At 39.7% G+C, this 14,912-nt stretch overlaps 2 protein-coding genes across 6 annotated transcripts in view; both read left to right on the top strand.

The window, feature by feature from the left end:
* The first annotated feature begins 828 nt into the window (after positions 1–828).
* Positions 829–10,094, top strand: rab27a (RAB27A, member RAS oncogene family). 4 transcript variants are annotated; one of them, XM_031846774.1, is made up of 7 exons: positions 829–957; positions 1,030–1,059; positions 5,725–5,892; positions 7,500–7,585; positions 7,715–7,818; positions 8,184–8,307; positions 8,670–10,094. In XM_031846774.1, the coding sequence occupies exons 3-7, from the start codon at positions 5,740–5,742 to the stop codon at positions 8,863–8,865; spliced, it is 663 nt and encodes a 220-aa protein (XP_031702634.1). In that variant the 5' UTR covers positions 829–957; positions 1,030–1,059; positions 5,725–5,739; the 3' UTR covers positions 8,866–10,094. The 4 variants fall into 4 exon arrangements, with proteins under 4 accessions (XP_031702634.1, XP_031702636.1, XP_031702633.1 ...); XM_031846776.1 differs by lacking the exon at positions 1,030–1,059; XM_031846773.1 differs by having other exon boundaries at positions 829–1,059.
* A 760-nt stretch (positions 10,095–10,854) lies between these two features.
* Positions 10,855–14,912, top strand: part of vrk3 (VRK serine/threonine kinase 3) — a 6,162-nt gene continuing 2,104 nt past the window's right edge. Inside the window, exons 1-11 of one of the 2 annotated variants that reach the window (XM_031846585.1) lie at positions 10,855–10,941; positions 11,458–11,672; positions 11,759–11,917; positions 12,127–12,243; positions 12,331–12,489; positions 13,103–13,249; positions 13,540–13,583; positions 13,770–13,836; positions 14,320–14,404; positions 14,512–14,614; positions 14,705–14,797. In XM_031846585.1, coding sequence (XP_031702445.1) covers positions 11,459–11,672; positions 11,759–11,917; positions 12,127–12,243; positions 12,331–12,489; positions 13,103–13,249; positions 13,540–13,583; positions 13,770–13,836; positions 14,320–14,404; positions 14,512–14,614; positions 14,705–14,797 — 1,188 coding nt within the window. In that variant the 5' untranslated portion in view covers positions 10,855–10,941; position 11,458. The other variant, XM_031846586.1, reaches the window with a different exon arrangement.

The raw sequence follows: 14,912 nt of genomic DNA, 5'->3' as shown, positions 1-14,912 counted from the left end.
ACTTTAATGCTGTATCCAAAATGTAATTTATTGAATAAATAGATAAATGTTGTGTATTGTCTTTGCAAACCAAAACAAAGATAATTCAGATAGCACCAAGTCTAAGTAGGTCATCAAACATGACTAAATGTACAGTGAAGTGGCCCCTAGAGTCTGATTTTCATTTTAAACTACTGACTTTGTACAAGTGCCAAAACCTAGAAGTATTTCAGCCATGAGCTCCTTTTCCAGATTCACAATGCATTTTAGATAAAAGGAGGTCTGTGGTCCACATACGCCCGAAAATAGTTCACATTTTATTCTACAGCATGAAATACATTAATTTCTGTGAAATGTGATGCTGTACAGTTTTTTTTATACAGTAAGACTCTTTTTCATCTGGCGGAGGTATGTATTCACATACTTTACTTTAGTCAAAGTATCATTGCAACAATGCAGTACTTGAGCAAATGTAGCCTACTTAGGTACTATGTAACCAAGTACATGTTTCAGGCACTTGTACTTAATACTGGAGCATTTCAATACGTGCTAGGCTACTTCCACTCCACTACATTTATTTGAAATCTTCACTTTTTATTCTTGCAGATTTAGATTATTATTACAAAATATAAATCAACTAATAAATTATCTATTATTATTTAGTTCCCACATTTACCAGCTGCAACATTAAAGTGCTAAACACACAAATGCATCAATAATTATAACTCAAATGGGTCATTCTGAGTCCTTTAAATATATTTTGAAGTGGAGGTGTATGGAAGTATAAGTAGTAGCATGAGATAGTGATACTCCTAAATGTACTCTGAAGAAGTACACGCCTCTGCGGTGTCGTAGCCTCCGGTGAGCCGTCTAACGGGAGGAGGAGCTGTTTCCCAACGACCACGGGGAGTAAAGGAGCTGCTCGGTGTTAAAGAAGCTGGTCTCATGTCAACCGAGAGTCGAGACGCGAAGGACAAAGTAAAGCCATCCGTTATTCACCTCTCGGTAAAGTCTTCATCACTTTTTAAAACCACTTTTTTTTGCCAGCAGGACACAGTGCGCAGCAGCAACGCCCCGCTGGTGAGTTGCGACACGTTGTTTTCAGGAAATGTCAGTCGAAATAACCCGTCTGTTGCTTTTCTCAGGAGTTCACTAACGTTAAGAGTTTAAAGAGTTTTCTTTTAACTTCACTTCACGCGAGCATCTGCATTAGAAGCGGACTGGCTGCCTTCCAACTTGTTCCATTCACAAGAGACCGTTAGTTGTGAAACATGTGTACACCTGCATCATCCTCTTTCATAGCTGCTGGTTTATTCCACACTTGCTCAATAACTGTTAAAGACCAACGCCACAAGCAGGACGGCACGTCGTTGTGGTTGTTTGGATCCATATGTTGGCTGCAACGTGTCTGAATGAGGAAGCTGGGAGGTGGCATCTTATTTAGTCTTTTTGGCAGAATCCATACCAAGTAAAAAATAAAAGGGATTATTTTTTACCTAACGGGCCTCCTGACACACACACGAGGACCATCTAAAGGTCTTTCGGTTTTATTTCGGTTAATCGATTTAAATGTTTGTTAGAGATCGAGTTGAATGAGCCTCACACTGTCTGGTGCTGCTGCAGATAACTCCTCACAAGGTGGTTTAATTACACAGCTAGTGACCAGCTTTGGCAGCCAGAAGTAGAAGAGAGGTGGTGCCTGTCTCTAATCATTTGATTGTATTGTTGTCCATTGTGTGGTGCTACACCCTTTCAAGTTTATGGTATGTGCATATCCGGATTTTCCCAAGGAGCTGCCAGGGCTGTGTTGGACAGCAGCCACTTATCCTGACAAATGATTAAAGCTGCTTCTTGTTTGCTGGTCTGCATGGGTGGTGGTGGTGGTGGTGGTGGTGGTGGTGGTACTTGGTCCCGGGAACACAGCTACGAGGGTAGCAGTGCAGGAGGAAATGCTGACAGATGTTAAGGTAGACGAACGTTTATTTAAACTTGATCTCACTGAGATTAAAAATCTCACCAGCGTCAACGAGGGTTCAAATGTGTCTTTTTGTTGTTTGTTTTGAAATCATCATCCAGTATTTCTCACACTCGCAGATATGGATTTTATTTATGAAGTCACAGTGTGACAGTAGGTGCAACACGGTTTAATTGTTTTCACACATTTTTGTGCTAAGCTCATTTAGAATTTTTTTTTAAAAGAAGTTTATAATCGCTTTAATCAGTATCTAATAGGGATGCACCCCCATATCTTCTGCTTTCTGTACATTGTATTTATGTCAGATAAATAAATAAAGAGGTAATTAATTAAGCACACGTTTTTATAGTGATATGCACCATCTTCCCACACTGGTTAGTATGGTTAACTATACTGAAATAGTAAAGGCCTTAAAACTGGATTTTAACATCAGGGCCCTCTAAAAAGTGGGGTCACAACATTGGATAACACTGCAGCTGTTTGAGGCCCCTATCGTTGCCGTTTATTATATTCTAGTGGAGCATACAGTAGCCATAAATTACATTACAGGAAACTAATTGCTAATTGGTGATTGTGAACGTTTAGCTCATTGCAGTTAACCGCTTTAACTGGTTGGTAACAGATTGGTCATTGGAACTGATGCTGACCTTAAAGGCAGTAGTCATGAAAAACTAGCAACGTTTTAAAAATCATTCAACTGAAAAACCCCGCCCAAAGAAAGTAGCTAGCAGCACTAGCTCCGAAAGTTAGAAATAATGAAGTCATTAGGCTCATTGCAGTCCTGCGACAGCCACAGATAACCTTTTTTTTTTTTTTGTCAGAGCATTTGATTCTTCCTTGATTGCTGTCAGGAGGATTTCTACACAAATATATAAAAACGTTTTTGAAGAAGATTAGCAGCCCTGCCTTTTTAATAAGTGGATCTGGTTTCGGTCAAATGTGATCGATCCGTTAATTACAGTTTCTCTTTCAATAACATCGAAAAATCACTGTCTTCCATCAATTGCAGTAATTAATTCACTGCGAGCTGCTAAATATATTGGTATAGATATAAAAATCCACTACTGGCTTAAGATGGAGCTAGATATTCTTCTGTATCAGCTAATAGATTGTGTTTAGATATTAGAATGGGTCAGAGAAAAAATTGCATACCTTTGGTTCTAATTAGTTCAACCAATTGCAATTATTAAAGCTGATATTGACTGATACTTTTAACATGCCAATATATTGGCGCGTCTCCTATCAATTAAGAATAATAAACAAACCTTCACACCATCCTGCCAGAGATTGGAGCATCGTTGTTTCAGAGAAGTGTATTGTTTATGTTGGGCAGTAGTTTGGATTAGATTTCTTGTGCTCTCACTGCACTCAGTGTTTTCTTGCCGAACACGATGGAAGATCACACTCTGCCATCAGAGCTCGCTTCCTTTTCACAGCTGTGACAGGACTGGGACCAGTTCTGGGACTTGGAAAGGGCCTTGACAGTGAAGTTTTTAGCACAGCTTTGTGTACTACACACATTACGCGTGAACATTTGCTTTCTCCTCGGTATAACATTCACTTGTTAACATGAGTTTAAACTAATTCTTGTTTGCAACTGGTGCTCAATAAGAAGACTTCTGGTTAGCCTGATACATCTGCAGAAATGTGCTGATACAATCTGTATAGACGGCAGTGTGGTTTTGCTGGATTGTGTCACTTATGTGACCTGTTTTCACCGAAACAGAATTCATATACTGACTCAAGTTTTTATGCCGGGGATTTCAATAGTAATGTCAGCAATAATTAGGATAGAAATATATATTATAAGTAGTCAGAATGACATCACAGCAGATGCTTTTGACTTGTTATAGAAGTAAAAGTACACCTGTTACTAATAATGTTAATTGTGTCTCCATTAATTGTCCCAGTTGCACACCTGTGCTTGTCCTGCTATGACAATTCAAAATGTCTGCTGTCAAAAAGGGTCTAGTAGGAACATGCCTCTTGACAGTTTTTTAGGTACACCTAGCTAAAACTAATGCAATCTACATAACCTGAGGTGTTGATTCATGTTTGTAGTAATTTCAGAGGTGGACAAAATTTGAAAGAAACACGCCTCAATAGAGCGCAATACAATTCAGCAGCACCATAAACTAGTAAACCTAGTAAATGTGTGTCAGTGGGCTTTTTGAGTGGAAGATAAGAGGAAAGTGGTGTTATGAAAGATGAAATGTGGCAGGAAGATGTGAGTTTTAAGTTAATTAGTCATCTTGCTCATAAGTAAAAAACACAAGATTTTACACTGTTTACAGCCTCTCAGTAGGTTTCAGCACAAGTATTTACAGTCAACATGTTGCTCACTAATGGTCACATCTTGTTTATTTTTCTAATAACTTAAGAGAGTGGGATAATAATGTTAGCTGTGTGGGTTTGATGGTGGCCTTGCAATAACAGAAATTGATTTGTAAAACATATTTGACGCAAGTAAAACTTTATACCTTTTTAAACTACTTGAGTCAAATCACAGTTCTGGGGCTCGGTGGTCTTTGCTCACGGCTACATCAGTGCTTTTTGAGTTTTTTCTTCTTCCATCACAGTCAATTTATCATGGGTCTTGATTTTGCACGAGACCTTAAGCTGCTTATGTCTCCAGATGAAAAGTTTAGTGTGGGTTACACTGAAAGAATGCAAGACTTGTCTGAAGTCTTTTCTACGCACTGGTCATATGATACATCTGCCCTTTCTTTTGGATGTTTTGACCGGAGTTGGTCGACCATGTCAAATGTTTCATCCAGTAAATATCATAGTGTGGATCTCATTCTGGAAGAAAATATGTGCCTCTTCACTTAAGTCCTGAATTTAAATCAATTAAAATGTTACTCCAAAACGTGTTGTCTGTGGCTGGAGAGAAACAGAGGAATTTAAAATGCTTTCTGTCGTTGTGTCAGCAAGATGAAATGGCTTTTAAATTACACAAAGCATCTTAAAGCACTGATGTGGGCTCCACCTCCCCCACCCACCCCTCCAGTAGCTGCCCGGGATCCCGGTGAGGATGTCATGTCAGCAAAGGCATGTCTGCGGTGGGGCATTTAGCCACAACAATGCTGCACTTAATGCCTTCGGTTTGATGACCAGAGAGCTTGATCAGTTGATGTCCACCCTCGTCGTGACACAGCTATAAGTGTGGCTTGCACAGGCGGGAAAAGCATTGGGGCGCAGGAAGCAACCTAACGAGGCTTCAGAAGCCCAGGGTCATCAGGGTAAGGGCATTGGAGCCCCAGCTGAGTGCTCCAGGAAAGTACGGGCGTTCACCTGAACTCAGCACCACATTCCTGGCAACACAGCCAGGTTGCTGCAGGTAGTTGGCCTCAACTCTGAGGAGAGCAACTTCCACCTCGCTGACCCCAGTTGGAGCAAGGATGTGACCAGCTGATTGGGTTTTAACTCAACATATTTCCTGGTACCAAAACAAGGCGGTTATTGTAGTTTTTGTTTTCATTGGGATTTGCTAGCTATAGAACAAAAACATATAATGTCACGCTTACCGTTTTAACTGGAGAATAGAGGGATTCGTGCATTTTAAGGGTTCCTTGATGTTTAAATGGTTGGATGAAATGTAGACTGCTTTCTGTGTGTGGATTTGTGTCACCATGGACATGATCCTCCGTCATTGCTTCACAATTTCATTTCCTACACTGGGGATAAAAAAACGAATACTATTTCAATTTGAGATTTACTACTTTTCCAGATTGTTCGTTGACTGGATTTTTTTTCTTTTTGTGTCTCAGAAATAAGCGCTCACTATGTCTGATGGGGACTATGATTACCTCATCAAATTCCTAGCCCTCGGTGACTCTGGCGTGGGAAAGACAAGCTTCCTCTACCAATACACAGACACCAAGTTTAACTCCAAGTTCATCACTACAGTTGGAATAGACTTCCGAGAAAAAAGAGTGGTAAGTTCAGTCAAGTTTGAATAAAAGCCAGCATTTTCATTTTACTCAATACTTCAGTAAAAGCACATTTGGAGTTTACGCTCTGTACTACTGACATAACATTTCCTTGTGTCCATGTGTGCTATAAGCATTAATGGCTTCCTAATTAGGGGCTTAAATGCATTCCCACACTATTAAGCAACTCTCTTGTAACAAAAGACTACTGATGAATGTCGCAAGAGTAATGACTAATGTTGGTGAACAGCAGGCAGCACCCTCCTTAAGAATAAACACTTCATACCATTGGCAAACAGCAGAGCAGTGCTCATGTTTACACAGTGTTTTGTCTTTAATGCTTCTGACCTCAAGCTCCAAGAATATAGCCTGTTCACAGTTTCATCAGCTATCCTGGAGGTTCAGTCAATCCTGGACAATGTATGTTAAGTGACATCATTGACCATCTTTTTATTAGAAGTAGTTCCATCACTTCTGATAAAAAGGATAAAGATACAGCAAGTGAATACTATGAGCTGTGATTTGAAAAGTTGCACTTCCAGAATAGCTTTTAAAAATATAACTCGTCGTCATGGTTTAAGCACAATGCGCAATTGTAGTGTGTCCTCAAACAACTCAGATCTGTGCTTCCTGCCGTTGATTGTGTGTAAAAATGAATCAGTCTTGGTTTTCCTGGTCCATGAAATGACCGTTGTATGTATGTATGTATGTATGTATGTATGTATATGGGATTCATACTCCAGTAGTACTGTAGCTGGCTGTCCAGTGGTCACAGTCATACAGCTGAAAGCAACAGCACGCTCCTAGACCGAATGCTACGCGGCTCAACATCGCTTTTAATCTCAAATAGGTTCCAGTAGCTTCCTGTGCTGCCGAAGTGTTTACTGCAACTGACAGAAGTGATGCATTGTTGGAAAGATCAAAGAAAAGCTGTGGATAACATTTAGTCTCTATCTGCATCCAGTTTACCATGAAACACCAGATTAATACTGCTAATCTTTTATTATCAACTCAAGTTGGTGGAGGCTGAATTGTTTATCAGAAAGGAGAGCTCAGTGTAAAACAATCTTTGAAACCACTGAGATGCAAGATTAAGTAAAAGAGATATAATGCAGAATACAATGTTAATACAGTTATTGGCATACAAATAGACAGTACACCGTGGAAAAGACTATTACTGCATGTGATCACAGCACTCGGATGTATAAAACACATTTACATTGGCTGAACAATTAAAGTTAACTTCTGTTTACTCAAGTCAAATTTGCCTTAAACTCATTTTTATTTAGTTATTTTGTGAGTACCGTTTCTTGCGGTGAGCTGAACACAGTCACCATCGGCACTAGCTAAGTAACTGTATTTAGATCATTTTTTGGATTAATAAACAAGACTGAATGTTGCCAAGTATGCCGAGTCATTCCCGTTTTATTTTATCTAATGGAGGCAACTGTGCAACTACACTCTGCAACAAGCCATGTTCCCACAACACGACTGATACGGATCGAGATTAAATGTTGTAGGCTTTGTTTTGTAGCATTTCTATCACATTTTAATTGTGTTAAAGTTGGTGCAGAGAACACTAGTTAGTTTGACCTCACCTGTCTTTCACTCAGGTATACAAGTCAACAAATCCAGATGGATCTTCAGGTAGAGGACAGAAGATCCACATGCAGCTGTGGGACACTGCAGGACAGGAGAGGTACGTGAAGTACTCGCGCTTTCTCACCTTCCTCAAATCCTGTGTTTTCTGTTTTCAAACGTGTCTGTTTCACCAATTATTATGTTTCTCATGAAGTGTTTTTTTTTTTTTTTGTCTGAATGGTGTCAGGTTTCGGAGTTTGACGACCGCGTTCTTTAGAGATGCAATGGGCTTCCTCCTTCTGTTTGACCTCACAAATGAACAAAGCTTCCTCAACGTCAGAAACTGGATGAGTATGTCCTCTGATATATCACTCTAAATGTGAACTTTTAGTCATTAAACTCATGTTCCTATAATTTAGTTTTACTTATTTTAAGTAAGAGAAATTTAGTGCACAGGACATTTGACAATATTAAATTCCTTGTTGACCATAATACTTTGAGTGAATGCTAACAAAACTCTTTTTGTTCATAGAGAATTGACACTGGGCTGTGTTATATGAGCAAATGTTATACTACGGCTGCTACTGTGCTCAACTTTTTTGTGTTTTATGTGAATATAATGCATTAATAATCGCTTGATTTCTTTCTCAAATGCAAACATATAACACATTAAAATAGGATAAAATACATAACAACTTGCTGATTGTGTTTTTCAGGTCAGTTACAGATTCACGCATACTGCGAAAGTCCAGACGTCGTTTTATGTGGCAACAAATGTGACCTGTCGGATCAGAGAGCAGTCCGTGAAGACGAGGTCCGTGAGCTGGCAGAGAAATACGGGTATGTCTCAGTTTTGATCCATCTGTACATGAACCTCTCCCTCAGGTGTTTGTCAAGAGGGCAGTGGCTGCATTGTTTGCCAAAGTCTGTGCAGGACAATGTCACTGTTAAATGGCAAATATTTGTTCACATGTATAAAATATCCTGCTCTGACCCTAGTAGACACACCTTTAATAAAAACACATGTCTTGTAGTGGAAATGTGCTGTAGGAAACATTTTAAATGCCTTCAAGAGAGAATAAGTCACGGTATTAAATACATGTCACTCCGGGCTGACTGTGCTTTAGTTAGTGTTCTCCTTTGATTGTCTTGAACTGTTCAGCCTGTATGATGAAGTCCCCACATTGTTTTCTCCAATGCAGAATCCCATACTTTGAGACGAGTGCTGCAAACGGGCAGAACGTGAACCAGGCTGTGGACGTCCTGCTGGATCTCATCATGAAGAGGATGGAACGATGTGTTGACAAGTCTTGGATCCCTGATGGGACCGTCCGAGTTAATGGACCCACCAACGCAGACCTCTCAGAGGGCTCTGATAGGAGCAAATGTGCATGTTAGAATGAACAGTGGTCACAGTACATATCTGTGGCCATAATACTGGAGAAGAAAATGGGAAGACATCCAGGTTAAACAGTGGGAGAATAAACAGTATAGTTTTATTATAAATTAGGTGAAACTTGACGTGATTTGTGTCCATTGGCCCACAATGCACTGCACTGGCAAGGTGTATTATTTGTCAGTACAGATAAAGTGCCTTTTAAATGTGGGCATTTCATTTAAATTTGTATAATGGGTCTTTTGAATACTTAATTCATATTGGAGGATGGGATATTTTTTTTTATGATGCTGAAATTTACAGTTGGTTAAATGTTGACTGTGATACCTGCAGTCATAGTTTATTGTGGGTGTAAAATCTGCTACGGATGTACTTTAAGGAAACTTAAGTTACATGCGACTGATGCTCTACTGAATGTCCTGCTGAATACTGCAACTGTGACGATACCCTTCGTTAAAAATATACATGATTTTGCTCAGGCGAGATCCTAGATGCTTAATGCCCAGGGCCCACAACATTTGGATATTAGTTATTAACTGAAACAATGACCATCTTTGCTGAAATCATAAGAAATTAATTAACTTTTATCAAATGCCTCCAACTTCAGGGAAAAAGAGCAGAGGTGTTATTTCACACAGGCAATGTAATGTTTTTATTGAGTGTGGCTATCGTTTAGGCCGTCAACTTCTAAAGTATTTCTAATAGAAACCCTGTATTCAAGTGCTAGATGCAGTGGAAAGAGCTGCGAGCTCCATTGCTAAACTCTCTAACCTTCACTAGATTATTGGATCGAGGGTGTTTTGTTTCATGTGTCAATGTTAACAAGTAGGCTGTTGAATTTGTTGATTTTTGAAAAATGCCCAGATGTTTTTAATGCCAAGTTGTATAAGAAAGGCAGTAAGATGTGACCTTCATTTCAGTTAACTTTTAGTCCACTTTATAATACCACTGATATTTTATAAATACGTTCACTCACAAATCCACATAATTTGTGATATATATATATAAATAAACATAATAGAGGGTGAAACAATGTTTTAGTTTAGACACGTATATTTTTCCACTCATTTTCACAGATTTGAAAAACTACTGCCAAAATTTAATTTGATTATATTAGTAAGACTACACTGAAATATTTAATATTTTCAATTGTGCCATACAGTTTTCATATGCAATATATGTAAATGATGTCCAAAAATAAACAATTTATTTATGTATTACTTGAAACATATCTATTTTTATGTAATTGATCTTGAGAATGTTGACTAAGTGACTAAGTATCATATACAATATATTCATTCTCCATAATTGTTATGGGGACTAGCTCACTGAGCAGGGTTGATGGTTCGATTCTTAGCTGGGATGTCCTTGAGCAAGACACCGTCCTCCACAGCTGCTCCCCGGGCGCCTGACATGTGGCTGCCCACTGCTCCCTGATACAGGGATGGGTCAAATGCAGAGACAAATTTCCCCTTTTTTAATGATACAACAGCATTTTAACATTTACAAAATACATTTACATTTAAAAAGCATTATTTGAGTTATTTCCCTCACTGATTTATTTCTGATTACTCAAGGTAGAAAAAAACACAACCAAGCTCAAGATTATAAGATGTATCGCCTCTTACAATGTTTAAACTCCAAGATCCACTATTAGTAGATACTGTTACCACTTTTAAAGTTATTATGTAGAGCAGGGGTCACTAATTAGCGGACCGCGGTCCGGATCCGGACCCAGACTCCGTTGTATCCGGACCCAGGAAGTAGTATTAGTGAAGCCAGGAAGTGGACCCAGGAAGTAGTACCCAGAAGTATTACATTTTGACGGAGCGCTTCTATTTTAACCGGCGCAGCTTTTCTAGCATTTACGGTACTTGTTCAGCGGTGTAGGAAACAACCACCACTGCAATGCCTACTCCCCATCAGCAGGTGGCAGTATACCTCTTTGAGTATGAGAAACAGCTATCTTACCTGCAGGGGGCAGCACTTCCCCTGCATTGCTCCAACTAACAGGAGCATTTATCCGGCGAAGTAGAAGAAGAAGCACCAACATCCTGACCAGTGGAGTGTTTGGAAAGGTATCTGTGACACATTACGTTTATTTTAACGTTACCCAGGCGCCAGTTTCACTAAAAGCCAAGACTCAACAAGGCGATACTCCAGCTACATTTGATTTAGCTCAACATTCAGCTAACGATTGCTACATTTCTATTTTGCATAAGTTTCGCTTCTTTATTAGTTAAAGCTGGACTGGCTAATGTTAAGCTGTTTGGTCATGTTTGTTTTATTCACCTGAGCAGTGAATAAATAAGCACAGACTAACACTTTGGCTAATGTATTCAAGTCCAGTTAGTACTCTAAGCCTGTGCATAAGTGATACTCTTCTTGGGACAATTACATTCTCATATTGAGTGTAAGTGTGTTTTTGTATCGATTACTGTGTAACAAAGCATCGATCACTTTGCAAGAGGAGGCGCTCGTGTGTGTGTCTGGTGAAGTGTGTGGGTTTATTCCCGAGGATGCATACACAGGAGTACCTCCACAGAAACACAGAGAGAGAGAATAGATGTGCAATACTGTATTTACTCCTGCAGAATGCCGTTCCACTTCTGCCCCCAGTGTGGGACAAAGCTGAAGCCTGGTTTTAAATTCTGTCCATCGTGTGGGGAGAAGCTTCCCTGTCCTGTTGATGAGTCTGCACCTGTGAGCTTGAGGCAGTCTTTAAGTTTCTCTCCTCCCAAAAAGGATGAAGCCGTAGTTAATTCAAGCCTCGCTTCAAGCTCCATTTGGAAGCCCACGGAAAGCACAGGTAAATATGTTGACAATATTTCATAATAGTAGTTCTGAACAAACTACTTGTAAATTTACATAAATGTATATTCTCTTTTTCTGTAGTCGGTGCATGTAACGCCTCAACTCTAGTTACAACTCGTCCTGCACTGCGAAAGACCCGTAACGCCCTTCGTCTAGACAAAGAACTTAAATTCAACAATAAAGATGCCCCTCCACCTGTGGTGCCCTCCACTAGTCCTGTTAGAGGGGACAGGATCAAAGGTGATTATCTGGAAGCAGTTACAACTTTGCTGTTCTGAAGAAGAGAATTGACCTAGAAGGTTTTATGTAACTTGCTGTAGCATAAACCATCATTGTGACATAAAGCTTCCTCCTTCAGGCAACACATACCGATGGTGCAGGTGTCAATAGATTCATTTGACAGCTGATGCCTTTCTTTGGAACAACTACGCTATGATTTGAATCAACAGATAACGGTGATGGATTGGTTGGAACTCCACCAAAGCAGCACACAGTCCCTTTGAAGCTCGACACAGGGGCGGAGCCAGCTTCAGAGTCTTCTCCTGTCCTGAAGTTCCCTCGACCTGGTGAGCTTTTCTCGTGAAAATTACAGTCTCTTTTCTGTCATAATCTTCTGTCTGATGAATATTGATTGTGGCTGGCTCCATATACAGTGAGGGGAAAGGCAAAACTCTCCAGCCCCGTTAAGCAGGTAGAGGGAAAGAGGCTGATGGATAAAACGAGTAGGAAAGCAGAGGAGTCAGCGGTCGACAGCTGTCCTGTGGCCGCCTCTTCCTCTGTTTCTTCTCCAATCTCCAGGTCACCTTTAAAAGGTAAGCAAAAAGGTTTGCCGTCACCACGCAACATGACTTGCTTATTTATCAAGTAACAGGTTAATTTATTATATTATATTATTATTACCAGTGAAGTTCAGGCTCCCGCTAGAGGCCGACATAAGTTAGAAACGTTAAAAAAAGAAAACGTAAAGCACCACATCCAGCTACAGTTTGTGAAGTGACACATTTATGAAAGGGGAACAACAGAGGGATTCAGTTTTCAGGTGGTGGACTTTCATTTTACATTCACAAAATATCAATTGGTTTGCAATCAGGCTGGAGACGTGGTTACATCTTATCAGGTCAGTGTGTAGATACACATTGCAAGAGATGACTAGACGTACATGGCACCATTTTAAACATGTGATGTAAAGAGATGTGAAGTGGGGGGCAGACTGTGACATTCCGGATTAGATCCCGGTCATCTTCCTCTCCTTAGGCTTTCTGTCACTCCGCACTCACTTTTTTTTATATTTATACGTTTCTAAATAAAAAAACATCTGTGACATCAGGATGGCGATTTAAGCCCAGAGAGACAAACTGTACAGTTGTGCATCATTTATTCATGCGAGTGTGTAACGTTATTTTTTCCCCTTTTGTGCATCTACAGTGACAGGAAAAAGCAAAGCCAAGAAGGCAAAGCATGTGTCCGCTGTGGAGCCTCTACGGGAAGGTGAAGAGGTGACGGACACAGTGGGCAAGAAGTGGAGGCTGGTGAAACTGCTCAGTCAGAGCACGACAGAGCTCATCTACGAAGGTGAGACAGTGGACACGACATCAGGGTGAAACCTGGAAAGTTAAAGAAAGAAAGAAGATAGTATATTAACGATGATATATTACATTTACTGTTAAATATCGAAATGTGTCCGGTGCACTTTATTAAAGCAGATTTTGTACCAGCTGTATAGAAAGTGATGGCTAACCTAGTTTTGAGGACAGAGCTGCAGAATATAATGATTGACTTTTGTAAAAAAAATTCAAATAATGGTAGAAAACAGCCTGTATTCTCACAACTAAATTATGTTGTTTTGTCTTTTTTACAAACAGTTTCACGATCCCATTCCAAGGAATCAAAGGACATCCTCAGACTGGTGAGTACTGCCTCAACACTTTGTTGTTTTTTGAATTATTATCCCAGAGGTTCCATAAGTTAAATAGAAATCGCTCTGCTACTTATGTATTCATCAACAAATTGTTTTTATTTGTTCTCTATTTCCCACAGACTTTCCTGAGTGTGATCAATAAAGTGTATCTTATCTTGTGTTTCTTTATCTTAGGGAGCTAAAGATGGAAGAATTTTCAATGAGCAGAACTTTCTGCAGAGAGCCGCTAAACCTGCGTCAGGTGAGGATTTAGTGTGTTTCTAGTTTAGTACGTCCAAATCATTTTCTGTCACCTACGGAGATCTGGCTGCAGTCAAACCATGACTCTAATGTATCTCATGGTAACTACAAGGGACGTATATGCTGTCAAAATAAAGGCAGTAGCGTTATTTATCACGGTCAAGTGCTTCAGTGTTTATATTGGCTGTAACAGGCTGCTCAATAATCAAAGATTTAGACAGGTGACAGAAACAGAACTACTAACAAGTAGACCGTGAGAAATGTTCTAACAGTTTGTCACGAGATCTAGTTTCACAACATCCATTAAAAATATCATAATCCATTCAGAAGAAAAGCAGAAGTGGACAAGAACTTATTAAACGGGAGCAATGCCAAGAAGACAAATGAAATCTTTAACCTTTTAGGTGCAATCCTGATTAGTCAGGAGTGTGACGTTACACATGAACCACACTCATGATAATTAAAACCCATCGTCTCTCTCTAGTGGACAAGTGGATCAAACTAAACAAGATGGATTTTCTGGGGATTCCTTCCTGTGTTGGCTTTGGTCTTCATTCAGAGTCCTACAGGTGTGAAAATGTGCACATTATATGAAAGAGTTTAACGTTAACATTGTTGCTGCTATGAATTGTTCTTTAACTTTTTTTTTTTTTTTTTTTTTTTTTTTCATATATAGGTTTCTGATTTCCCCCAACATGGGCCAGTCTCTCCAGTCTGTCATGGAGGAAGAAGCAGAGCTTGTGTCTGAGAAAGCTGTCCTCCAGCTCGCCTGCAGAATAGTGAGTGTAAACTTGACGGGTTGTTTTTTCAGACAATATTCTTGATTTCCCCCTCACCTAATAAACATTCATATTTCTTTCTGCTTGCAGTTAGATGTGCTGCAGTATATCCACTCAAACGAGTACGTTCATGCTGACATCAATGCAGAAAACATTTACATCAAACCAGGACAGAAGTCACAGGTGAAACATATGTACAAACTTTAAGCTGTCAGTTCCCGTGATTGAAATGTGTTTTACACTGACCACTTTGTGTGTGTGTGTGTGTGTGTGTGTGTGTGTGTGTGTGTGTGTGTGT

This window comes from Anarrhichthys ocellatus, unplaced genomic scaffold (assembly GCF_004355925.1).
Source record: "Anarrhichthys ocellatus isolate YVR2014 unplaced genomic scaffold, GSC_Weel_1.0 scaffold6, whole genome shotgun sequence".
NCBI classification, from domain to species: Eukaryota; Metazoa; Chordata; class Actinopteri; order Perciformes; family Anarhichadidae; genus Anarrhichthys; species Anarrhichthys ocellatus.
This window is presented reverse-complemented; position numbering and strand designations above follow the sequence as displayed.